General features: G+C 40.4%; 2 protein-coding genes and 1 long non-coding RNA gene across 10 annotated transcripts; all 3 read left to right on the top strand.

Moving 5' to 3' along the window:
- The first annotated feature begins 1,375 nt into the window (after positions 1-1,375).
- Positions 1,376-9,092, top strand: LOC115664991 (methionine aminopeptidase 2B). Of its 4 annotated transcripts, none has more exons than XM_056316153.1 (13): positions 1,376-1,454; positions 1,491-1,561; positions 1,870-1,986; positions 2,190-2,227; positions 2,305-2,412; positions 5,650-5,749; positions 5,895-6,040; positions 6,118-6,209; positions 6,337-6,431; positions 6,741-6,837; positions 8,095-8,238; positions 8,319-8,536; positions 8,666-9,092. In XM_056316153.1, the coding sequence occupies exons 3-13, from the start codon at positions 1,882-1,884 to the stop codon at positions 8,774-8,776; spliced, it is 1,254 nt and encodes a 417-aa protein (XP_056172128.1). In that variant the 5' UTR covers positions 1,376-1,454; positions 1,491-1,561; positions 1,870-1,881; the 3' UTR covers positions 8,777-9,092. The 4 variants fall into 4 exon arrangements, with proteins under 4 accessions (XP_056172128.1, XP_056172125.1, XP_056172123.1 ...); XM_056316150.1 differs by having other exon boundaries at positions 1,870-1,996; positions 2,188-2,227; XM_056316148.1 differs by lacking the exon at positions 1,376-1,454 and adding an exon at positions 1,671-1,790 and having other exon boundaries at positions 1,505-1,561.
- Positions 9,093-10,110: 1,018 nt separating this feature from the next.
- LOC130139366 (uncharacterized) lies at positions 10,111-10,931 on the top strand. The gene is made up of 2 exons (XR_008817587.1): positions 10,111-10,398; positions 10,498-10,931. It is a non-coding gene; the product is annotated as an uncharacterized LOC130139366 (long non-coding RNA).
- Positions 10,932-12,205: 1,274 nt separating this feature from the next.
- LOC130139355 (methionine aminopeptidase 2B) lies at positions 12,206-25,515 on the top strand. 5 transcript variants are annotated; one of them, XM_056316169.1, is made up of 13 exons: positions 12,206-12,288; positions 12,327-12,397; positions 12,706-12,822; positions 13,026-13,064; positions 13,142-13,249; positions 16,465-16,564; positions 16,710-16,855; positions 16,933-17,024; positions 17,153-17,247; positions 17,557-17,653; positions 24,450-24,593; positions 24,675-24,892; positions 25,022-25,515. In XM_056316169.1, the coding sequence occupies exons 3-13, from the start codon at positions 12,809-12,811 to the stop codon at positions 25,130-25,132; spliced, it is 1,164 nt and encodes a 387-aa protein (XP_056172144.1). In that variant the 5' UTR covers positions 12,206-12,288; positions 12,327-12,397; positions 12,706-12,808; the 3' UTR covers positions 25,133-25,515. The 5 variants fall into 5 exon arrangements, with proteins under 5 accessions (XP_056172144.1, XP_056172133.1, XP_056172146.1 ...); XM_056316158.1 differs by having other exon boundaries at positions 12,706-12,832; positions 13,024-13,064; XM_056316171.1 differs by lacking the exon at positions 12,206-12,288 and adding an exon at positions 12,507-12,626 and having other exon boundaries at positions 12,321-12,397; positions 12,706-12,832; positions 13,024-13,060.
- Positions 25,516-26,245: the final 730 nt, after the last annotated feature.

Below are 26,245 nucleotides of genomic sequence, written 5' to 3'. Positions count from 1 at the left end.
GAAATGTCGGCCGGTAGCCGGCCGCTGAACATTTGGCCGCCCCGCGAGCTCAGGTCCTTATTTGATACTAGTTTGGCACTTTGAATCCTTAATTGATACCTTGTCCACTTAAGGTCCTCTTTTGAAAAAAGACACCTACTTTGGGTCCTTATTTGATAATTTCTCTTTTTTTAATTTGGGAAAAAACCACCAAAAACCCCAAATTTTGCCATCTGTGACACATTTACCCCGAACTTTTTTTTGTGACACCAAAAACCCCGAACTTTGCTTTTTGTGACACATTTACCCCAATGTATTTAGTCCATGGGCATTTTCGTCTTTTCTGCTTTTTTTTTTTTTCCTTTCCGTGAGGGGACCTCGCCGGCGTCGGCCTCGCCGGATCCGGCGAGGGCCCCCTGCCGGCGTCGAGCGAGGGCGGCCCTCGCCGGCGTCGGGCGAGGTTCGCCTCGCACAGGCGGCGAGGGCCGCCCTCGCCCGACTCGAGCGAGGTCGACCCTCGCCCGACTCAGGCGAGGTCGACCCTCGCCGACGCCGGCGAGGGTCGACCTCGCTGAGTCCGGGCGAGGGCGGCCCTCGCTACGCCGGGCGAGGGCGGCCTCGCTCGCCGGCGAGGCGGCCCTCGCTCGCCCGGCGAGGGCGGCCCTCGCTCGCCGGGCGGGCGGCCCTCGCTCGCCGGGCGGGCGGCCCTCGCTCGCCGGGCGAGGGCGACCCTCGCCGGTGTCGGGCGAGGTTTGCCTCGCACGGCGGCGAGGCGCCTCGCCCGGCTCGGGCGAGTCGACCCTCTCCGGCGTCGGGGCGAGGTCGACCTCGTCTGAGTCGGGCGAGGGCCTCCCGCGCCGGATCTGGCGAGGGCCGCCCTCGCTCGGCCGGCGAGGTCGACCTCGCCCGATCGGGCGAGTCACCTCGCTGGGCGAGCGAGGCGTCCTCGCCCGACTCGAGGCGAGGTCGACCCTCGCCCGACGCCGGCGAGTCGACCTCGCCGGAGTCGGGCGAGGGCTGCCCTCGCTCGGCGCCGGCGAGGGCCCCCTCAGCCGGATCCGGGAGCCGACGAGGCCAGGCCCCTCGCGGAAGGAAAAAAAAAAAGAAAAAGCGGAAAAGACGAAAATGCCCATGGACTAAATACATTGGGGTAAATGTGTCACAAAAAGCAAAATTCGGGGTTTTTAGTGTCACAAAAAAAAGTTCGGGGTAAATATGTCACAGATGGTAAAGTTTGGGGTTTTTGGTGGTTTTTTCCCTTTTAATTTTGATGAGAAAGGGAGGAAAAAGAGGAGCGGAGAAAAAGAAAGGAAAAGAAAAAGGAAGCGCAAGTCCTCAACTGCTGCTCCTCTCCTCGCCCTTTTTTGTCTTTTGTTGGCCCGTCTCCCCCCTCTTAAAAACCAGGAAGAGGGGAAGAGGAAGAGAGGAAGCCGCCTTTGCATTTCATACATATCAAGTTGGGGGTTGAGTTGCCGGTACAACACGAGAGAGAGAGAGAGAGAGAGAGAGAGGGAGAGGGAGAGGGAGAGGGAGATACAATTCAATTCAAACGCCGAATTCAGGAACAGAGTCGAATAAGAAGGTTATCATCATCATCATCATCATCATCGTCATCATCGTCATCTTCTCCTTACGCTCTGCTCTTGGATTTGCTTTTCCAATCCATCTATCCATCGATGTATGTATGTTAGGGTTTAGGCGAGCTTTGCTACTGCGGAAGACGAGCTTTGATCGTGTCTTTCCTCTGCTTCTAACCCTTTCCATTTTGCTCTTCCCCGCACCCCATTAGTGCGGAATTGATGGACGACCAAGTTAGCAATTGGCTTTTTTTGCTGAAACCATTCGTTTTTTCAAGTGTTCACGCGTCGCGCCCTTTCTCTCCGATTTCAGGTCATTTTGTCCATGGAGGGGGAGAACCTGCCCGTGGAAGCGGTTCCTGCCCAAGAATATGGCGTAGAAGAGGCTACCGATCGCCTTGCTGCCCTGCAAACTGATGCCGATGACGGAAAGGATAATGGTCCTCCTCCCCTCCACTCTCTTTTCTCGCGCTCCCAAAACCCCCCCTACTCTTTGGCAGCGTTTTCTCTAGTTGTTGCTTATTGGATTGGTTCACATTTCCTGCCTACTGCGTCTAGATTAGGTTATTTTCTCTTTTTTTCTTTTTGGTTTGAATCGATCGTCACTTAATTCGGTTCGATTTTCCCACAGGAGAAGTCGCCAAGAAGAAAAAGAAAAAGAACAAAAGCAAGTAATGCTCTTTCTACCTCCTCCCCTCCCAATGAGTGCAGTTCGAGAATGTTAAACGTGTTGTCGTTTGGCTCTTAGGAAAAAGAAAGAATTGCCCGAGCAGACGGATCCACCCTCAATTCCTGTTGCCGAGCTCTTTCCATCTGGGGAGTTTCCAGAGGGTGAAATTCAACAGTACAAGGATGAGTATGTTCCCGACTTATCCTGCTTTTTATCTGTAATTGTTGTGCTGTCTATTGGTTGGATGGACTGTTATAAAGTTTCCCTCCTGCCCTTCTAGTGGCTAGAATCTTCTGTTAATTACTTGTTGTAGCAGCATTAGGCGTGCCTAGGAGATTCCTTTAACTTACAGACGATACTAGGTGAGGTTCCCCAAGAACTTTATATCTCCAATTGGAAATCTTTCTTTCCTTCGTTCTCTACCTTCCATTGTTGAAAGAGAATTTTCTATCATTAGAAAATAGAGTCTCTAAATGGGACTTCCGATTAAAGTAGGGAGGAGGAGGTGACCAAAGAGCAAAGTCTGGGAGTGCTGCTCAAACCAGTACTTGGCCCACCGCTATGCTTGGTTGAATTGCTGGTGACCCGCCAAAACCTTGTCAAGCATGTCCGTCGCCATTTTTAGTCAGTCCTGGGGCTGTGATTTTATCGTTCTGCAAGGCCAGTCAATCTGTGTTCAAATTGGCCACCTATGGGTCAGTCCTGGGTCTATGAAAGAGCAAATCATCATGTTTTCGCTCCCTTAAAAGTGGTCCAAAGCTCTTTTTGTCAAGAGCAAAAAGTGAGGTTTCTTAAGAGATGGTATAGGTTGGTCAATAGCAAAAAGTAAGGTTTCTTAAGAGATATGGTATATGTTGGTCATATTATTTATCTCATTGGATCAAATGCAGTGTGACTGCCGATCTTGTTTTGCAAAGTATGAAATTGTGTGTGTGTGGATGTGTGCGTGGTCAAGAGAGAGAGAGAGAGAGAGAGAGAGAGAGATCCATGGCTGGTTCAGGTCTTTAGATGTAGTATTTTGATGCAGCTATTATGTTTTCACTAAGTTTGGTGAAGGTGGACCTCACAAATCAAATAGGAGTCTTAAAGGATGAGGATTCTTCTTATAGATAAATTAGCAGTCTTATATCTTTTAGCATTTGATTTTTATTAGGATTCTGTTAAGTTTCCCTTTTAGTATAAATAGGATCTTATGTTTCTGAAGGTCTAGAGTTTTTTTATTTAAACTTGGAGTAGAACTGTAGAGTCTATGAATATTGTTGTAACTCTTTCTTTGCAATAGAGCTTTTTGCAAGTGTTTACTTTGGGATTGTGTGATGCAATTCTTGGTGTGCTGCTTAAGAAACTCTAGGTGTGATGCTTAGGAAGCTTTGGGTGTGAAGCCTAAAAATTTATTCTTTGATGTGGATCTCGCCGTCCTACATCAATTATGGTATCAGAGGAAAGGTTCCTACACTTTCGCCCACAAGAATGACTAACTTTGAGTTGAATTCTGAGGTTGGCGAGTTGATATCTGAGTTGGACACTATGCTTAAAGATCATGAATGCTGTTTCAAGCAACAAACAGCAAGATTGGTAAATTCTCTGAGCAAATAAAGAAGTTTATTGCCCTAGGAGTGCAACCAAGGGAGAGAACTGTCAATCAAGTCCCTTCACAAAATGAAAATATTAGAGGTGTTCAAGATTTTCAAGTATTAGAAGAGTCTGAACTCAAGAAGGAAAGCTTGAATGACATGACGTTGTTGATTGCAAGAAAGGGATAAAAATAATATAAACGGATCAACTATGGCTTGAAAGTTAGTGCTTCTGGTGTGGAGATTTCAGTCATGTTGCTTATCAATGTTCAGTGAGGGTGCACGTTGGGCAAAGCAAGGAAGATTCAGTTCAAAGTGTTTCTGAATATCAAGCAAACATAGTTGAAAATGTTGGTTTTGTGATACCATCCTAGTTTTATTATCACAAGAAGTTTGATCAGGAGTTTTTTCTTGAAACATGGCCTAACTGAACTTCTTTCGGTTTAAGGGACACTTATCGTGATGCAGATGAAGCTGGCGAATTGAATATTTACTACTTTAAAACTCATGGACAAGCTTTCTCCAACCAGGGGAGAATGATGCAACCAAAAAAATTCTGCAAGATGTATTTGTTAAAAAATAAGAATTCCCAAGGGATTAGGATTCTTATAGATAAATTAGCAGTATTATATCTTTTAGGATTTTATTAAGTCTCCTTGTAGGTTTGCGTAGGATATAATGTTGCCCTGTTCTATTATGTTTCTCACTTAGAGGTTTGCTATTTCAACTAGCAGTAGAACTATAGAGAGTTTGTAAGTATCGTCGTTGTTCTTTCTTCTTAATAGAGTTGATGTTATTTGAAATTTGCAACTATTTGCTTTGGGATATTGTGATGCAATTCTTCTCTCAGGTGATGTGATGCTTAGGAGGCTTTGGGTGTGAAACCTAAAGATCTATTCTTTGTTGTGGGATTCGTCATCCTGCATCATAGTTTCGGTCCATTTTCTTTAATCTATCTCGGCACTGGGAAAGGGACGTTTTTTTATGTACTTTTAGTGCTTGCTAAAAGGTTGATGTTGTGAAGATAGCCTTTCTATGTCCTCTTCCTTTATAGATGCTCAAAGATGTACTTTTATTAGGTGTTAATGCTACACATGTTTTTAATACTTAAATAGAAAATCATTTCTCAAACGTGTTATATGTGGCATGCTGCATCACTCCTCGCTTATTAATAAATGTGTCATGATGGGGGTTTCAAAAATGTGAAATGATTAAAGTGTCGTTGTGGGCTCAGGCAAATAAAGTATAATCATCTTAATCTGACATGTCATGGTGATGACATGAGAACATGAATTGCTAGCTCTTGGAATAATTTGCTGTGGGCCTGAAGTTTATAATTGTTGCATATCTTAATCTTTTGCATTCACCTGTATAAACTCACTACTCTATTCTATGATGATTTGTTGATGGGAGACAATATAGAGAATAACCTACGCCATCATCTCTGATCTTTATATATCTGCTGTGCAACATTACTTCTTTTCGCCCTGAAGTTTCAGTCATCAATAATGTGTGTTTGGGGTGGCTGGGCTTTTAGGTTTTTCTTTTGATGTGATCTAAGTTTCTTTCACGATTATTTTCACGTGGAACTCAAGTGTTGACAAGATATTAACATATATAAAGCCATTTGAGCTTTTTATATAATTTTAACGCAAGAGCCACAAGTCACCATCGGAAGTTCTTTTTACTTTTTTGAATTCTGTTTGGTTGTGTGAAAAACACAAATGGATAGACACACACACATAGAGAAAGAAATCATGCTAGTCTTTCCTCTAGCTCAATCACATTGCTTTTCTAGGTATTGCCAACTTCTAAGATCTTATGTGTTGAAATTTCATACTATTTATAGTAATTTATGGAGGGTTACGTCTGAAGAGAAGAGGGAATTGGAGCGCCTTCAAAAACCAATATATAACTCAGTTCGACGAGCAGCAGAGGTTCATCGACAGGTTGCAATCTGCGCCTCCTTATCCTCGTATTTCTGCGCAAAATGCATATGAGACTGTGTATGGTGAAAGGGCGAAACATATCGACCTCTTTTACTACGAGCTTTCTTATTAATTCTTGACTTTGGCTTGATTTCTTTATGAGCAGGTTAGGAAGTACATCAGGGGAATTTTGAAACCTGGAATGCTAATGACCGACTTATGTGAGACTTTAGAGAACACGGTTCGTAAGCTAATATCCGAGAATGGTTTGCAAGCAGGGATTGCTTTCCCTACAGGATGCTCTTTAAATTGGTAAAGTGTTGGCTTTTGTGTTCAACTTTACTTATTTTCTTGGATGTATCTACTTTTTCACTTCTTCTCTTTTTTAGGGTTGCTGCCCACTGGACTCCAAATACAGGAGATAAGACTGTACTTCAGTATGATGATGTGATGAAGTTGGACTTTGGGACTCATATAGATGGTAATGTTACTGTGTTTGTTTAGTGAAACTTCTTTTCGCTTGCTGCTTGTAATTTAATTCTTTTTTGCATGACTTGTATTAGTACCTTGTCTACTGATCTTATCTCAAAATTCTACTCAATTTGCAGGGCTTATAGTTGACTGTGCATTTACAGTGGCCTTTAATCCCATGTTTCATCCTCTGCTTGAAGCCTCACGGGAAGCAACGAATGCTGGTATTAAGGTATTCGCACTTCCTGTAGCAGAATCTCATTTATGAATTGAACCCATGACACATTGCATGGTTCCGTCTAGCTTTTGTTGATTCACCATAGATCAAGTTTCATCTATACTCACTTTTCTCAGCTCTTTAACAGAGTGTGATGGTGAGAGAATTATTGTTTGTACCTGGCTGTGTTTAAAGGATAATATTTTTTTAGCATTTTTACTTCCTGATCCATAGGAAGCATCAGGCAGAATTTCATTGCATGAGATGGATTCATCATCTCTCTTCAAGATCTAGACATATCGATCATAACCTAAGGTTTTATAGGAATCTGGAATAGACGTTCGTCTGTGTGATGTTGGTGCTGCAATCCAAGAGGTCATGGAGTCATACGAAGTTGAAATAAATGGAAAGACTTTTCAAGGTACCTCCTTTACTCGGGTAGTTGCCTAGTTAAATGCAGTTCTTCCATTACCATGGATGATGTGTGTTAATTTGGTAGGCTCGTTAGTATATCTGGAGGAGTTGATGTGTGTAATGTTAACTCGATTATACTTTGGTCTTCTCTGGCATTTAAGATGTTTATACGATGGTTTATCCTCTTAACTCTTCATTTTTGGTTCGTTTAGGTTTAGCAGTATGTGCTTCTGTTGATATATCAAGCTCCTATTGCTTTGGCTGGTGCATTATATATGAATGTGATAGCAGACATTAATTAGGAAAACTCAGAAGTAACAAAGTCGTTTACTTTGCTAGGCTAATTACAGCTACACTTTTCTAAGCATTACTGGTGTTATGTCCATTAAGGGATTCTTAGGCATTGTTTACACATTTAATTGGCTAACTTGGGCTCATGTATGTTGGGAAAATTGCAATCAAGTTTATAGTTGAATATAGTGAGATCATTGCAGAATTGCTTGTTATGACACCACAGTTATGGAATTAGTGGAATTGCACCACTAAATTCGTTGCTTGTGGCGGTAATATGTCATTGTTTTGATGCATATGTGCCTCTAAGGTGTGAGGTTGGCTTTATTTTTTACGCTATTTCATCCCATCTTGCGGTAATTATTGACAAAGATGCTGATAAAGCTTCATGTTATAGTTCCAAGTATGTTTTATGAAGCCCATTATGGTCTTCTCGTTTCTGCAGTTTCTTAAAGTGACTTCTTCGTTTTTCGTCATGTTAGAAGTCTTGTTATGAAGATCTGAACTCCATTTTTTTTTTCAATCCACTGGAACTTTATTCTTACTCTTCTTTTCTTGTCCTGCTTCTCTAGAGACATCTTTGTCTTAAATGTACGTATTGCTTTTGCTTATTCTGATGCCTAGCCCACATTAGTTCCTCTTAAGTGTGAAATTTTTTGATCATCTATATGATTTGATAGTTGATATTGATGCTTCTTCCCAGCTTTCTTTTTACTCTGTACATTGTCTGTTCATTTCAAATTACTTCAGTAGACTTTGTAAACTCGGTCTTCATAGTTACCTGGATGTCTCATCCCAGAAAAGAATTGTTGTCAAGGATTTTGCTTCTGCTCTGTATATTATTCGATTTTGATCTAACTTGTTGCCTTTAGCACAGGTACTCTTCTATTTTTTAATTAATTTTAAGACTTAAGTTATGTACTTAGCAACAAATACTTTCCTAATGTTTGGATTATTGCATGACTTGTTGCAGTTAAGAGCATCCGAAACTTAAATGGACATAGCATCGGGCCCTATCAAATCCATGCTGGAAAATCTGTGCCCATTGTGAAGGGAGGTGAGCAGACAAAAATGGAAGAGGGTGAATTTTTCGCGATTGAAACTTTTGGTTCAACAGGTAATTGCCTTTGCATTTCATGTTGGATTATTATGAGTTTGTGTCAATGTCCTGTTAGGGGTAACTTTGTTCTTTTGCAGGAAAGGGATATGTAAGAGAAGACTTGGAGTGCAGCCATTACATGAAAAATTTTGATGTTGGCCACATACCGTTGAGGCTGCCCAGAGCAAAGCAACTCTTAGCAACAATTAATAAGAACTTCTCCACCTTAGCATTTTGCAGACGTTATTTAGACCGGTTGGGTGAGACCAAATATCTTATGGCATTGAAGAACTTGTGTGATGCTGGAATTGTGCAGGTGAAATTGATTTAATTTGTTTTATTATCAAGTTTTTAGATGACATACCATTGGGCCAACTTTTTACATGCCCTTCACTGGACAAGGTGATGCTCTGGTGTATAAATTTGGTATTTTGTTCACATGCAGCCTTATCCACCACTTTGTGACGTGAAGGGAAGCTACGTTTCTCAGTTTGAGCATACCATCCTACTCCGGCCAACTTGCAAGGAGGTTATATCCAGAGGTGATGACTATTGATCTTCTGTATGTAACATGGCAGTGAATACCAAGAAGATATAAAGAATTACATGTTAGCAAGATACCGTTGGGCATTTACTTTGATTTTGGGATGTTGGATTTCTGTTTGTTTCCTGCATCTCTCGTCTGAAAAAGGTATGAAATGGTTCAAGATATATGAAGATTCTTCTTCTGGAGTTGCTTCAGTATCGGCTCTGTTGAACTGTTGAGACATATTATGAGGTAGGGGAGTGGTAGAAAATTTGCTTATAAACACATTGTGCAGACCGTAACTTGCTTTAATAATTTACGATTGGACGTGGATAGTGTTTACGGACATTTTTATTTTATTCGAATAACTGGGCCGTCATCTCTTTACGTAAATACCATAATACTTTTATTGACGTCCTTGGCTTGTAACGGGATAAATGCGTTTGACCTTGTTCTTAGCATTTTCTGAAACTTGAGGTGGAAGCTTTCGGAATTTAGGGCTGCAATTTAGTTGGTTAAAATTCTCTAGAAGTTTTATGTACGACTACTGTAGAATACTTGCACATGACCCTACACATGCCAATTCAATTGAACTTATGAATAGATAAGCCTCTAAACATTTTTAGATATACAGATGTACCCTTGGACCATAAAGCTCCCTATCTGATGGTGAGAAGTTCTTCTGAGTTGCATTGGTTAAATGTTTTTAACTTATGTTGAACAACAGTACAATGACACCCCTAATGCTAAGGGCCTTGGAAAATAATGCAAGAATGCACTAAACCACGCCGACTTCGACAAGTTAGTTCCGTGTTTACAAACTTCGCTCATGAATTTCACTACCATGAATCTACTACATGTCCTATCTGAAATCTAATCGGTCATTCACTATCCTCGTGCTTGCTTGGCGAAGATTTTCTTCAACGAAACGGATAATTTGTTCGTATAAATACGAGAGTCCACCTAATTATTGGATCCATATTTTATATTTATATTTGAAAGGAAGTGATTGATCTTCTCGCTTCTCTACGGTCGAGAGCATGAGTGCCACATGTAAAGCAGATATAAATGTCGGTCCATTATACAATGATCAAGAAAAAGTGTCTTTGTACATACGTTATTACTCCTAGACATAAAAGAAAAGCCAACAAAAAGGAAAAGGCAAATGTCTAATTGCCAAAACAAAAATAAATATGTAAAACACCGGAACTTTCAAAACTCACTTTTCGATAGTTTTTTATGATGGATAGTGGAACAGCAAACATTTCTGTCAGTATACCAAAAAAAAACATTTATGTCGGTAAAATCATTTTTACACACGTAAAACATAATTTATCATAATTTAATTTAATTTCTGAAACTTCACGACGCAAGTTTCATTTTAAAGTACTTCAACATGCCAAAATTAGGCTGACACTTTTCACGAAAAACACATAAATATTAACTTTCCATCTATTGAGAGCAACAAAATCCCTAGTATGCTATTTTTATCAGAAATTCACGGAGCGTTGTGCCCTATACAACCGTGAAAATGGCATTGAAATCCAACGCCGGAGTACGCCATAAAGTTGTTTGAAGAACCTCCTCTCGCAAAGGACATGAAGTTTCCAGATTTCCTGTCTTCCAGATGCGGGTTGTCTACTTAAATGAAGGTTTGGGTCTCACTCCATAGTTTACCAGATCAAGTATAGGTGTCCTGTAAAAATGGATTGGGGTGCACCCTTCATTGAAGGAACAAAGCTTTGCTGCAGTAGGCGTTGTGGCTAGGGATGCTGAAGGTCAGCTTGTAGGATGCAGAGGCATGATGATCCAAGCTGGGTCTGCGGAGGAAGCTGAGGAACGGGTTGATGCTCGCGAAGCAGAAATGATGGGCTAAAGTGCACATAGAGATGGATGCTGAAGTTGTTTTTACAGACATCCATCAATTTCCCCATGTCCTACAACTGGGAGCATAAAAAATATCCCGTCACCAGATTTATGCTGAGAAGAATTTGTTTCATTCCATTGTAGACGGCTCCTTAGGGAGGTTTATGCATGTGCTAACAGGGTTGCAGTGCATACTAGGAAGAAGGCTGCGCAATCAATACTGGGATCTTGGTCCCCCATCCTCTTTGCTCTTGTTATTTACTTCTGTTGTAACTTGGTTCTCATCTGTTTTAAATGAAGGAGTTATGAATTGTTTGTTCGCCATCAATCAATTACACGTCAAGAAGGTACTGAGACCCACATACAGAGTTACAATGATCGACGCCAAGCTTGTCCATACTAGAGTCGCAGACTGTTTCTTCTCCATCTGCGTTTTCTCTCTCTTCCCCCTATTTCATATAATTTTTCTTCTCCCTTATCCTACCTTTTTTCATTTTATGGCTGGTTCATCGAGGTCCCTTATTCAACATTGACTATATCGCTAACTGAGAAAATTATTAAATACTCTCTCTTATGCTGGCCCTCTCCCTATGAGCCATTAGATGTGGGACCCATATGATTTAACGGCTCATATAAAGTGAACTGACGTAAGTCGGGAGTATTCAAAAATAATTCCACTAATAAATTTGAAAGTCTCCAAATGCCGGCTTGTATAGAAACAATATTTGTCAAATTTATTTGTGGGTGATTAGACCGAGCCGTAATTGAAGAATCTTCTTATTATTACCCATAATTACCAAAGGCATGACATGATGCATGAGCCGCCAAATTAGAAGACAGAAGGAATGGGGATGTGAATCTCGCTCATGCATGAGCGCAGCATGAGATGGCATGAATCGGAAACGAATACAAAAGTCCCGATTTGTGCCACGTCAAAAGGACGAAAAATAATTGGTTGTGTTCCCCGTCAAGCCGGTTGCTCAATTTAACATCGCCAATATTATTCTGTCTACCGTTCGAGAAAGAAGAAGGTTCCACTCCTCTGGAGATATTATATTCCTCATAGCAAACCAACTATATGACATGTGAAGAAAAAACAAAGACACATGACTAGTTGTACTTTGTTTTACACGGTTTTTAGAATAGTATAACCCCAATATATTAATCTGCATGGCTTGACTTAAAAGGCTATAAAACTTTCACGAGACAAGGACAGGTCAAAGTCATCTAACCCTACCAGCTCCACCACTCCAATTTCAAAGGGTTAGGAATGTCCACATGAATTACACAAAGGTGCCCAAATCCCACTTGCTAAGTTCTATCCAAATCAACTTTTACTTTTACACTTCACTTAGTCTAAATCTCGTTGTTCACGTGCTTCGACTTTTAATTCAAAACTCTTAAATTTTTCATTGCACTCAACGTAAATACATATATATATATATATATATTCATAATTTTTTTAATTTTGATGAGAAAGGGAGGAAAAAGAGGAGCGGAGAAAAAGAAAGGAAAAGAAAAAGGAAGCGCAAGTCCTCAACTGCTGCTCCTCTCCTCGCCCTTTTTTGTCTTTTGTTGGCCCGTCTCCCCCCTCTTAAAAACCAGGAAGAGGGGAAGAGGAAGAGAGGAAGCCGCCTTTGCATTTCATACATATCAAGTTGGGGGTTGAGTTGCCGGTACAACACGAGAGAGAGAGAGAGAGAGAGAGAGAGAGGGAGAGGGAGAGGGAGAGGGAGATACAATTCAATTCAAACGCCGAATTCAGGAACAGAGTCGAATAAGAAGGTTATCATCATCATCATCATCATCATCGTCATCATCGTCATCTTCTCCTTACGCTCTGCTCTTGGATTTGCTTTTCCAATCCATCTATCCATCGATGTATGTATGTTAGGGTTTAGGCGAGCTTTGCTACTGCGGAAGACGAGCTTTGATCGTGTCTTTCCTCTGCTTCTAACCCTTTCCATTTTGCTCTTCCCCGCACCCCATTAGTGCGGAATTGATGGACGACCAAGTTAGCAATTGGCTTTTTTTGCTGAAACCATTCGTTTTTTCAAGTGTTCACGCGTCGCGCCCTTTCTCTCCGATTTCAGGTCATTTTGTCCATGGAGGGGGAGAACCTGCCCGTGGAAGCGGTTCCTGCCCAAGAATATGGCGTAGAAGAGGCTACCGATCGCCTTGCTGCCCTGCAAACTGATGCCGATGACGGAAAGGATAATGGTCCTCCTCCCCTCCACTCTCTTTTCTCGCGCTCCCAAAACCCCCCCTACTCTTTGGCAGCGTTTTCTCTAGTTGTTGCTTATTGGATTGGTTCACATTTCCTGCCTACTGCGTCTAGATTAGGTTATTTTCTCTTTTTTTCTTTTTGGTTTGAATCGATCGTCACTTAATTCGGTTCGATTTTCCCACAGGAGAAGTCGCCAAGAAGAAAAAGAAAAAAGAACAAAAGCAAGTAATGCTCTTTCTACCTCCTCCCCTCCCAATGAGTGCAGTTCGAGAATGTTAAACGTGTTGTCGTTTGGCTCTTAGGAAAAAGAAAGAATTGCCCGAGCAGACGGATCCACCCTCAATTCCTGTTGCCGAGCTCTTTCCATCTGGGGAGTTTCCAGAGGGTGAAATTCAACAGTACAAGGATGAGTATGTTCCCGACTTATCCTGCTTTTTATCTGTAATTGTTGTGCTGTCTATTGGTTGGATGGACTGTTATAAAGTTTCCCTCCTGCCCTTCTAGTGGCTAGAATCTTCTGTTAATTACTTGTTGTAGCAGCATTAGGCGTGCCTAGGAGATTCCTTTAACTTACAGACGATACTAGGTGAGGTTCCCCAAGAACTTTATATCTCCAATTGGAAATCTTTCTTTCCTTCGTTCTCTACCTTCCATTGTTGAAAGAGAATTTTCTATCATTAGAAAATAGAGTCTCTAAATGGGACTTCCGATTAAAGTAGGGAGGAGGAGGTGACCAAAGAGCAAAGTCTGGGAGTGCTGCTCAAACCAGTACTTGGCCCACCGCTATGCTTGGTTGAATTGCTGGTGACCCGCCAAAACCTTGTCAAGCATGTCCGTCGCCATTTTTAGTCAGTCCTGGGGCTGTGATTTTATCGTTCTGCAAGGCCAGTCAATCTGTGTTCAAATTGGCCACCTATGGGTCAGTCCTGGGTCTATGAAAGAGCAAATCATCATGTTTTCGCTCCCTTAAAAGTGGTCCAAAGCTCTTTTTGTCAAGAGCAAAAAGTGAGGTTTCTTAAGAGATGGTATAGGTTGGTCAATAGCAAAAAGTAAGGTTTCTTAAGAGATATGGTATATGTTGGTCATATTATTTATCTCATTGGATCAAATGCAGTGTGACTGCCGATCTTGTTTTGCAAAGTATGAAATTGTGTGTGTGTGGATGTGTGCGTGGTCAAGAGAGAGAGAGAGAGAGAGAGAGAGAGAGAGATCCATGGCTGGTTCAGGTCTTTAGATGTAGTATTTTGATGCAGCTATTATGTTTTCACTAAGTTTGGTGAAGGTGGACCTCACAAATCAAATAGGAGTCTTAAAGGATGAGGATTCTTCTTATAGATAAATTAGCAGTCTTATATCTTTTAGCATTTGATTTTTATTAGGATTCTGTTAAGTTTCCCTTTTAGTATAAATAGGATCTTATGTTTCTGAAGGTCTAGAGTTTTTTTATTTAAACTTGGAGTAGAACTGTAGAGTCTATGAATATTGTTGTAACTCTTTCTTTGCAATAGAGCTTTTTGCAAGTGTTTACTTTGGGATTGTGTGATGCAATTCTTGGTGTGCTGCTTAAGAAACTCTAGGTGTGATGCTTAGGAAGCTTTGGGTGTGAAGCCTAAAAATTTATTCTTTGATGTGGATCTCGCCGTCCTACATCAATTATGGTATCAGAGGGAAGGTTCCTACACTTTCGCCCACAAGAATGACTAACTTTGAGTTGAATTCCGAGGTTGGCGAGTTGATATCCGAGTTGGACACTATGCGTAAAGATCATGAATGCTGTTTCAAGCAACAAACAGCAAGATTGGTAAATTCTCTGAGCAAATAAAGAAGTTTATTGCCCTAGGAGTGCAACCAAGGGAGAGAACTGTCAATCGAGTCCCTTCACAAAATGAAAATATTAGAGGTGTTCAAGATTTTCAAGTATTAGAAGAGTCTGAACTCAAGAAGGAAAATCTTGAATGACATGACGTTGTTGATTGCACGAAAGGGATAAAAATAATATAAACAGATCAACTATGGCTTGAAAGTTAGTGCTTCTGGTGTGGAGATTTCAGTCATGTTGCTTATCAATGTTCAGTGAGGGTGCACGTTGGGCAAAACAAGGAAGATTCAGTTCAAAGTGTTTCTGAATATCAAGCAAACACAGTTGAAAATGTTGGTTTTGAGATACCATTCTAGTTTTATTATCACAAGAAGTTTGATCAGGAGTTTTTCTTGAAACATGGCCTAACTGAACTTCTTTCGGTTTAAGGGACACTTATCGTGATGCAGATGAAGCTGGCGAATTGAATATTTATTACTTTAAAACTCATGGACGAGCTTTCTCCAACCAGGGGAGAATGATGCAACCAAAAAAATCCTGCAAGATGATATTTGTTCAAAAATAAGAATTCCCAAGGGATTAGGATTCTTATAGATAAATTAGCAGTATTATATCTTTTAGGATTTTATTAAGTCTCCTTGTAGGTTTAAGTAGGATATAATGTTGCCCTGTTCTATTACGTTTCTCGCTTAGAGGTTCGCTATTTCAACTAGCAGTAGAACTGTAGAGAGTTTGTAAGTATCGTCGTTGTTCTTTCTTCTTAATAGAGTTGATGTTATTTGAAATTTGCAACTATTTGCTTTGGGATATTGTGATGCAATTCTTCTCTCAGGTGATGTGATGCTCAGGAGGCTTTGGGTGTGAAACCTAAAGATCTATTCTTTGTTGTGGGATTCGTCGTCCTGCATCATATTTTCGGTCCATTTTCTTTAATCTATCTTGGGACTGGGAAAGGGATGTTTTTTTATGTACTTTTAGTGCTTGCTAGATGGTTGATGTTGTGAAGATAGCCTTTCTATGTCCTCTTCCTTTATAGATGCTCAAAGATGTACATTGATTAGGTGTTAATGCTACACATGTTTTTAATACTTAAATAGAAAATTGTCTCTCAAACGTGTTATACGTGGCATGCTGCGTCGCTCCTCGCTTATTAATAATTGTGAAATGATTAAAGTGTCGTTGTGGGCTCAATCAAATAAAGTATAATCATCTTAATCTGACATGTCATGGTGATGACATGAGAACATGAATTGCTAGCTCTAGGAATAATTTGCTATGGGCCTGAAGTTTATAATTGTTGCATATCTTAATCTTTTGCATTCACCTGTATAAACTCACTACTCTATTCTACGATGATTTGTTGATGGGAGACAATATAGAGAATAACCTACGCCATCATCTCTGATCTTTATATATCTGCTGTGCAACATTACTTCTTTTCGCCCTGAAGTTTCAGTCATCAATAATGTGTGTTTGGGGTGGCTGGGCTTTTAGGTTTTTCTTTTGATGTGATCTAAGTTTCTTTCACAATTATTTTCATGTGGAACTCAAGTGTTGACAAGATATTAACATATATAAAGCCATTTGAGCTTTTTATATAATTTTAACGCAAGAGCCACAAGTCACCATCGGAAGTTCTTTTTACTTTTTTGAATTCTGTTTGGTTATGTGAAAAACACAAATGGATAGACACACACACATAGAGAAAGAAATCATGCTAGTCTTTCCTCTAGCTCAATCACATTGCTTTTCTAGGTATTGCCAACTTCTAAGATCTTATGTGTTGAAATTTCATACTATTTATAGTAATTTATGGAGGGTTACGTCTGAAGAGAAGAGGGAATTGGAGCGCCTTCAAAAACCAATATATAACTCAGTTCGACGAGCAGCAGAGGTTCATCGACAGGTTGGAATCTGCGTCTCCTTATCCTCGTTTTTCTGCGCAAAATGCATATGAGACTGTGTATGGTGAAAGGGCGAAACTTATCGACCTCTTTTTCTACGAGCTTTCTTATTAATTCTTGACTTTGGCTTGATTTCTTTCTGTGCAGGTTAGGAAGTACATCAGGGGAATTTTGAAACCCGGAATGCTAATGACGGACTTATGTGAGACTTTAGAGAACACGGTTCGTAAGCTAATATCCGAAAATGGTTTGCAAGCAGGGATTGCTTTCCCTACAGGATGCTCTTTAAATTGGTAAAGTGTTGGCTTTTGTGTTCAACTTTACTTATTTTCTTGGATGTATCTACTTTTTCACTTCTTCTCTTTTTTAGGGTTGCTGCCCACTGGACTCCAAATACAGGAGATAAGACTGTGCTTCAGTATGATGATGTGATGAAGTTGGACATTGGGACTCATATAGATGGTAATGTTACTGAGTTTGTTTAGCGAAGACTTCTTTTCGCTTGCTGCTTGTATTTTAATTCTTTTTTGCATGACTTGTATTAGTACCTTGCCTACTGATCTTATCTCAAAATTCTACTCAATTTGCAGGGCTTATAGTTGACTGTGCATTTACAGTGGCCTTTAATCCCATGTTTCATCCTCTGCTTGAAGCCTCACGGGAAGCAACGAATGCTGGTATTAAGGTATTCACACTTCCTGTAGCAGAATCTCATTTATGAATTGAATCCATGACATATTGCATGGTTCCGTCTAGCTTTTGTTGATTCACCATAGATCAAGTTTCATCTATACTCACTTTTCTCAGCTCTTTAAAAGAGTGTGATGGTGAGAGAATTATTATTTGTACCTGGCTGTGTTTAAAGGATAATATTTTTTTAGCATTTTTACTTCCTAATCCATAGGAAGCATCAGGCAGAATTTCATTGCATGAGATGGATTCATCTTCTCTCTTCGAGATCTAGACATGTCGATCATAACCTATGGTTTTATAGGAATCTGGAATAGACGTTCGTCTGTGTGATGTTGGTGCTGCAATCCAAGAGGTCATGGAGTCGTACGAAGTTGAAATAAATGGAAAAACTTTTCAAGGTACTTCCTTTACTCGGGTAGTTGCCTAGTGAAATGCAGTTCTTCCATTACCATGGATGATGTGTGTTAATTTGGTAGGCTCGCTAGTATATCCGGAGGAGTTGATGTGTGTAATGTTAACTCGATTATACTTTGGTCTTCTCTGGCATTTAAGATGTTTATACGATGGTTTATCCTCTTAACTCTTCATTTTTGGTTGGGAAAAAACCACCAAAAACCCCAAATTTTTTTTATGTCATGAAAAATCCCAAACTATGCAACTTGTGACACATTTACCCCAATATACTATAACCTAGGGCATTTTAGTCTTTTTCCCTTTTTCTATTTTTTTTCTGCTTTTTTTTTCTTTTTTCCGACAGGGGCTGCCCTCGCCGGCGAGGTCTCCGGTGACCTCGCCTGCGAGGGCGAGGGACCCTCGCCCCGCCCAAGCGAGGGCTGCCCTCGCCTGGCGGGCGAGGGCTGCCCACCGGCGTCGGGCGAGGGCTTCCCTCGCCGGCGTCGGGCGAGGCTTCCCTCGCCCCGCCCGGGCGAGGCGGCGTCGGCGAGGGCAGCCATCGCCTCGCCCGACGCCGGCGAGGGCAGCCATTGCCTTGCCCGACGCTGGCGAGTCTCCCTCGCCCGACGCCGGCGAGGCGAGGGCTGCCCTTCGCCCCGCCTAGGCGAGGGCAGCCTTCGCCTCGCCTGGGCGGGGCGAGGGCAGCCTTCGCCTCGCCTGGGCGGGGCGAGGGTCCCTCGCCCTCGCCGGCGAGGTCGCCGGAGACCTCGCCGGCGACCTCAGCCCCCGCCGGAAAAAAGAAAAAAAATAGAAAAGGGGAAAAAGACTAAAATGCCCTAGGTTACAGTATATTGGGGTAAATGTGTCACAAGTTGCATAGTTTGGGGTTTTTCTTGGCACAAAAAAAAGTTCAGGGTAAATGTGTCATAAATGGTAAAGTTTGGGGTTTTTGGTGGTTTTTTCCCTCTTTGGTTCGTTTAGGTTTAGCAGTATGTGCTGCTGTTGATATATCAAGCATCACTATATCACTAATGCTCCTATTGCTTTGGCTGGTGCATTATATATGAATGTGATAGCAGACATTAATTAGGAAAACTCAGAAGTAACAAAGTCGTTTACTTTGCTAGGCTAATTACAGCTACACTTTTCTAAGCATTACTGGTGTTATGTCCATTAAGGGATTCTTAGGCATTGTTTACACATTTAATTGGCTCACTTGGGCTCATGTATGTTGGGAATACTAAAAAAATTGCAATCAAGTTTATAGTTGAATATAGTGAGATCATTGCAGAATTGCTTGTTATGACACCACAGTTATGGAATTAGTGGAATTGCACCACTAAATTCGTTGCTTGTGGCGGTAATATGTCATTGTTTTGATGCATATGTGCCTCTAAGGTGTGAGTTTGGCTTTATTTTTTACGCTATTTCATCCCATCTTGCGGTATTTATTGACAAAGATGCTAATAAAGCTTCATGTTATAGTTCCAAGTATGTTTTATGAAGCCCATTATGGTCTTCTCGTTTCTGCAGTTTCTTAAAGTGACTTCTTCGTTTTTCGTCATGTTAGAAGTCTTGTTATGAAGATCTGAACTTCATTTTTTTTTCAATCCGCTGGAACTTTATTCTTACTCTTCTTTTCTTGTCCTGCTTCTCTAGAGACATCTTTGTCTTAAATGTACGTATTGCTTTTGCTTATTCTGATGCCTAGCCCACACTAGTTCCTCTCAAGTATGTGGTCATTGCAGTTTTATGAAATTATTTGTTGATTGTAGTGCATTTCCAATTATTCAAGTCTTCACTTCGTTGAATTCTCTTAATGCCATGGATGTAATCTCAATGGACCCTTCAATTCTCAAAACTGATTAAGTGTGAAATTTCTTGATCATCTATATGATTTGATAGCTGATATTGATGCTTCTTCCCAACTTTCTTTTTACTCTATACATTGTCTGTTCATTTCAAATTACTTTAGTAGACTTTGTAAAGTCGGTCTTCATAGATAGCGAATGATAACCATTCTGTTCCGGAACGAGTTCCTGAACCAGAAATAGATTTTTCTATTTCTGGTTCCTGGATGAGTTTCTGAGAAAAAAAACCCGTTTGATAACGACCAAAAATTTCTATTTCTAGAACAGAAACCCGTTTTTTAACAGCACAAAATTTCTATTTCTTGAAACAAAAACCCGTTTGATAAACAACAGAAAATTCTATTTCCAGGAACAGAAATTCATTTTTTTAGAAATGGTATTAAAATAATTAAAAAATCCGAAAAATTCATAAAAATCTCCAAAAAAATCAGAAAATCCAAAAAAATTGAAAAATTCCAGAAAAAATCATCAAAATGTCGAGAAAATAAAAAAAATTCAGATTTCTGGATAATATGAATTTTGTTGACTTTTTTAAAAAAAAATCAAGAAATCAAAAATTTCAAAACTTCACAGAATTGCTTAGAATATCTGTAGCCACCCATTTTGAGTAAAATTTAAATTTTTTGAAGTGCTCAAAAAAATAAAAAATAAAAAAAATTTCAAAATTGCATTAAATGACTTAGAATACCTGTGGCCACTCACTTTTTGAGTAAATTTTAATTTTTTTGAGATGCCCAAAAAAATTTTAAAAAATTAAAAATTTCAAAACTTCACAAAATGGCTTAGAATACCCGTGGCCAACCACTTCAAGAGAAATTTAATTTTTTTGAGATTTCAAAAAAAATTTTAAAAAAATTAGAAATTTCAAAACTTCATAGAATGGCTTATAGAATACCTGTGGCCACCCACTTTGAGCGAAATTTTTTTAGGTGCAAAAAAAAATTAAAAAATCAACAATTTCAAAACTTCACATAATGGCTTAGAATACTTTTAGCCACTCACTTTGAGTGAAATATAAAATTTTTGAGGTGCCCAAATGATATTTTTTTCTTTTTGCTTTTCTAATTTTTATTTCTTCACCTAAAAAAACATTAAATTTCACTCAAAGTGGGTGGTCACAGGTATTCCAAGCCATTCTGTGAAGTTTTGAAATTTTTCATTTTTTAATTTTTTGATTTTTTTTGGCACCTAAAAAAATTAAAATTTCGCTTAAAGCGGGTGGCCACATGTATTCTATGACATTCTGTGAAGTTTTGAAATTTCTGATTTTTTTAAATTTTTTTGTGAAATCTCAAAAAAATTAAATTTCTCTCGAAATGGGTGGTCACAAGTATTCTAAGCCATTCCGTGAAGGTTTGAAGTTTTTAATTTTTTTATTTTTTTCGACACCTAAAAAATTTAAATTACCTCAAAGTCGGTGGCCACATGTATTCTAAGCCATTCTATGAAGTTTTGAAATTAAATTTTACATTGGATTCGTAACGTTACGTACGCCCGCACACAAATTCCAGTCAAATTAATGCAAATGGCCAAGCATTGGAACGGGTCTTTAGCATTCAACCACCATTGCTCTCGATATTTGCTCTCAATATTTGTGAGTATGCATCGTTCCTCATAATATCCCAAATGCTTATGGAGAAAAGTAAACCAAGCACATCACATTACAAGAGCCAATATAGTAGGAGATCCCAAAATACCACGTCACATTACAAGAGCCAACATAAAAAATCCTCAAATACAAAATAATGGAAATACATTAGAAAAGTCGGAAACACATTTTCATGGAATCTTCGCCATATTATTATCAATTGCCAATTGATTGGCAATTCTTTTCCTAAGCATGTTGATCTCCATATCCTCCTCAGTCGATGTATCGTCAATAACCTCATTTTGTGCACTTCCAAACGAGTACTCTGAATCACCATATTGGGAAAAGTTCTTATCCATCTTGTCTTGATCACGGATGTAATTATGAATAGCACAACACGCAATTACAATACATGACTGCTTTTGAATTGAAAATGAAGGCATGTGTCTCAAAATGAAAAAGCGATTCTTTAACACCGCAAATAATCTCTCAATAACATTCCTTAGTGAAGAATAACAAATACAGACACTATTGCAAAAACTACATTAGAATATTTCCCTTCCTCCAGCGCCAAAAAATAGAATAACAAAGGGCATGTATCCTCCAAAGATGCCAATACAGAAGGAAACACTACCACTCCCACAAAGTAAAACATTATGCTAGGACAGCACAAAAACAAATGCAAATCCAAAGATATTCGGAAAATGAAACTGCAGCCAAAGAACTGAGGCTGATATTCGGAAAATGAAACTCATTCAATGTTGTGGGCTACACTGGAGATGCTCTCATCGAAGGATGCCGTTGACATTGTGAGCCCTCCATCTTGCTGATGCGCTCTCATCATCCCTCTTTCCCTCCCAACTTTCTTTCAAACATAGTCTCATTGTCCAGTCATGTACACTAGAGATTGGACCATGTCTAATTCCCAAACTAGGAAGCAGCAAAAATTAAATCTGATTTTTCCAATCTCGTCCAACCAGAAAATATGCATGCCGAAATTCTGCAGTTCTTTAAAGTTCTGGAGGCAATGAGCATCTTGCTGGTGTTTTCCGCCAATATGCCATCACTAGTTGCCAACCGGTGCCAAGCTTATATTTGTTATTCTTAACTCTCACTCTCCTAAGTAGCATAAGTCAAAACAAGCCCATAAATGAAACAAAGGGTGGGTTCTAGTAGAGCCATATACAGTCCTACATAAAGCCACTTTATAAACAAGAGATTGGAATATAAAAGATCTTATCATATCATATCAGTTACAACTTTTCATCCCAGTAACCGAACCGCATAAACAAGAGGAGTCAATTGGCATGCCAGAGCAAAGACCAAAATATGTGCATATTAACAGAAGTGGCAACATACTAGAACGGCCAGATCTCGATGCCCCTAAAGAAATAGCATTGATAGCCTTTTTCTGAAAGCTATCAATATCAGTTACAACTTTTTCTGGAATATAAAAGATCTTATCATATCATATCAGTTACAACTTTTCATCCCAGTAACCGAACCGCATAAACAAGAGGAGTCAATTGGCATGCCAGAGCAAAGACCAAAATATGTGCATATTAACAGAAGTGGCAACATACTAGAACGGCCAGATCTCGATGCCCCTAAAGAAATAGCATTGATAGCCTTTTTCTGAAAGCTCATCAAAGCAACAATTCTGTTCGCTATAAATCTTATAAACATGTAATCCGTTAACAATGAATGAACGGATCATATTAGGTGATATTCAATCAATTAATGATCATCATCCAAACCACCCTTTGACATTCAAAAACAATTTAATAAAATACAAATGGATCTCTATGAATAAACAGAAGAAATTACAATATGCAAGATCACTGGCTCGTCCACAATCAAACAGAGATGGGACAGCAAGCAAAGAAACAAATCCATGCTAATTACTACCAGAGAATCGCATCCAATGTCATTTAACCCAGACACACTGCAAAGCGCAACAAATTAAAGGCGAGAAAATCGTTGATGCAAAATAGTCAAGCCAACATGATACCAGCAAATCAGAGCAAAGGATTCAATTCATCGGTCGAATCACCACCACATGCGCCGATCACGCCGTAAATCTAGCCAAGGAGACAGGAAACAAAACGCTAGCTTCCACAAACCGACGAGCCTAACGCTGACAAATAACAGCAGTTCTTTTGACACGCATCGAATCAGATCCACGCGAAATCAACCGACGGAGAGAGAAGGGAGAAGGGGGAGACACGGAAAGTGAGACCTGGCTGAACTTGAGGGTGTGCTGCTCGCCCACGAGCAGCACAAAGAAACCTATAACAGCCGCAGGAACCTCTCTCCGCCCCCACAAAGAAATCCCGATTCGTCGGGGCGCCGGAAGCCGAAACCCTAGGAATTCGGCGGCGGACCCAGGCGGCGATGCGGAGACCCACGCCCGCCCCGGCCCGACTCGATCCGCGTACCCCGGACGCCGAAGCCCGCGCCGCCACAAAGCCCTCGTCCTTCGCAGGTGAATCGGCCGTTGGAAACGCGAAAGGGGGCTCGCCCAAATGGGAGACAAACGCCGAGAGAGAGAGAGAGAGCGAGAGGGGGAGGGGGAGGCCGAGCGGCCTCGCCCAGGTTTGGCGGTCGACCTCGCAGTCGCCCAGATCTGGGCGACGGCGAGGTCGACCGCCGGCCAAGGCGAGGCCGAACCTGACCCCCCCCCATGAAGGCGACAGGAAAATCCAGAAAAGAGAGAGATGAGGGGAGATCGGAGCTTACGTGGAGCAGGAGCGAGCGAGCGAGCGGCCGTGGCTTCCTCTCGGTCGGAGCGAGCGAACGAGCGGCTGGCTTCTTGACAGCGACAGAGACTACAGAGAGAGACGGAGAGTCTTCCGGAGACGAGAGACAGGCGGGTGATTCTGAGTTTTGTTCCAGACAAGAGAGACGGGCAGCAGATCTCAGTGAACGAGTTCCTCAGAAATGGTTCTGAGTTTTGTTCAAGAAATTGAAAACCAACTTTTTTTTTATTCTAATTTTTGGTTCAGAACCGGTTTTGGGACAAAAATTTGTCCCAGAAATAGAAAAATAAATTTGCGTTACCAAACGGGTTTTTGGTCCAAAACTGATTCCGGGAACAAAAAACCAGTTTTGGACTGAACCAGAATGGTTATCATGCAGTACCATAGTTACCTGGATGTCTCATCCCATAATAGAATTTTTGTCAAGGCTTTTGCTTCTGCTCTGTATATTATTCGATTTTGATCTAACTTGTTGCCTTTAGCACAGGTACTCTCCTATTTTTTAATTAATTTTAAGACTTAAGTTATGTACTTAGCAACAAATACTTTCCTAATGTTTGGATTATTGCATGACTTGTTGCAGTTAAGAGCATCCGAAACTTAAATGGACATAGCATCGGGCCCTATCAAATCCATGCTGGAAAATCTGTGCCCACTGTGAAGGGAGGTGAGCAGACAAAAATGGAAGAGGGTGAATTTTTCGCGATTGAAACTTTTGGTTCAACAGGTAAATCGCCTTTGCATTTCATGTTGGATTATTATGAGTTTGTGTCAATGTCCTGTTAGGGGTAACTTTGTTCTTTTGCAGGAAAGGGATATGTAAGAGAAGACTTGGAGTGCAGCCATTACATGAAAAATTTTGATGTTGGCCACATCCCGTTGAGGCTGCCCAGAGCAAAGCAACTCTTAGCAACAATTAATAAGAACTTCTCCACCTTAGCATTTTGCAGACGTTATTTAGACCGGTTGGGTGAGACCAAATATCTTATGGCGTTGAAGAACTTGTGTGATGCTGGAATTGTGCAGGTGAAATTGATTTAATTTGTTTTATTATCAAGTTTTTAGATGACATACCATTGGGCCAACTTTTTACATGCCCTTCACTGGACAAGGTGATGCTCTGGTGTATAAATTTGGTATTTTGTTCACATGCAGCCTTTACCACCACTTTGTGACGTGAAGGGGAGCTACGTTTCTCAGTTTGAGCATACCATCCTACTCCGGCCAACTTGCAAGGAGGTTATATCCAGAGGTGATGACTATTGATCTTCTGTATGTAACATGGCAGTGAATACCAAGAAGATATAAAGAATTACATGTTAGCAAGATACCGTTGGGCATTTACTTTGATTTTGGGATGTTGGATTTCTGTTTGTTTCCTCCATCTCTCGTCCGAAAATGGTATGAAATGGTTCAAGATATATGAAGATTCTTCTTCTGGAGTTGCTTCAGTATCGGCTCTGTTGAACTGTTGAGACATATTATGCGGTAGGGGAGTGGTAGAAAATTTGCTTATAAGCACATTGTGCAGACCGTGACTTGCTTTAATAATTTACGATTGGACGTGGATAGTGTTTACGGACATTTTTATTTTATTTGAATAACTGGGCCGACATCTCTTTACGTAAATACCATAATACTTTTATTGACGTCCTTGGCTTGTAACGGGATAAATGCGTTCGACCTTGTTCTTAGCATTTTCTGAAACTTGAGGTGGAAGCTTTCGGAATTTAGGGCTGCAATTTAGTTGGTTAAAATTCTCTTGAAGTTTTATGTACGACTATTGTAGAATACTTGCACATGAGGCCTTTGCAGACGCAACCCTACACACGCCAAATCAATTGAACTTATGAATAGATAAGCCTGTAAACATTTTTAGATATACAGATGTACCCTTGGACCATAAAGCTCCCTATCTGATGGTGAGAAGTTCTTCTGAGTTGCATTGGTTAAATGTTTTTAACTTATGTTGAACAACAGTACAATGACACCCCTAATGCTAAGGGCCTTGGATAATAATGCAAGAATGCACTAATCCACACCAACTTCGACAAGTCAGTTCCGTGTCCTATCTGAAATCTAATCGGTCATTCACTATCCTCTTGCTTGCTTGGCGACGATTTTCTTCAACGAAAGGGATAATTTGTTCGTATAAATACGAGAGTCCACCTAATTATTGGATCCATATTTTATATTTATTTTCGAAAGGAAGTGATTGATCTTCTCGCTTTTCTACGGTCGAGAGCATGAGTGCCACATGTAAAGCAGATATTAATGTCGGTCCATTATACAATGATCGAGAATAAGTGTCTTTGTACATACATTATTACTCTTAGATATAAAAGAAAAGCCAACAAAAAGGAAAAGGCAAATGTCTAA

This window comes from Syzygium oleosum, unplaced genomic scaffold (genome assembly GCF_021117445.2).
Source record: "Syzygium oleosum isolate NSW1041296 unplaced genomic scaffold, Sole_v2.1 Sole_v2.01, whole genome shotgun sequence".
Lineage (NCBI taxonomy): Eukaryota > Viridiplantae > Streptophyta > Magnoliopsida > Myrtales > Myrtaceae > Syzygium > Syzygium oleosum.
The sequence above is the reverse complement of the archived record's forward strand: the minus strand, read 5'-3'. Positions and strand labels throughout refer to the sequence as shown.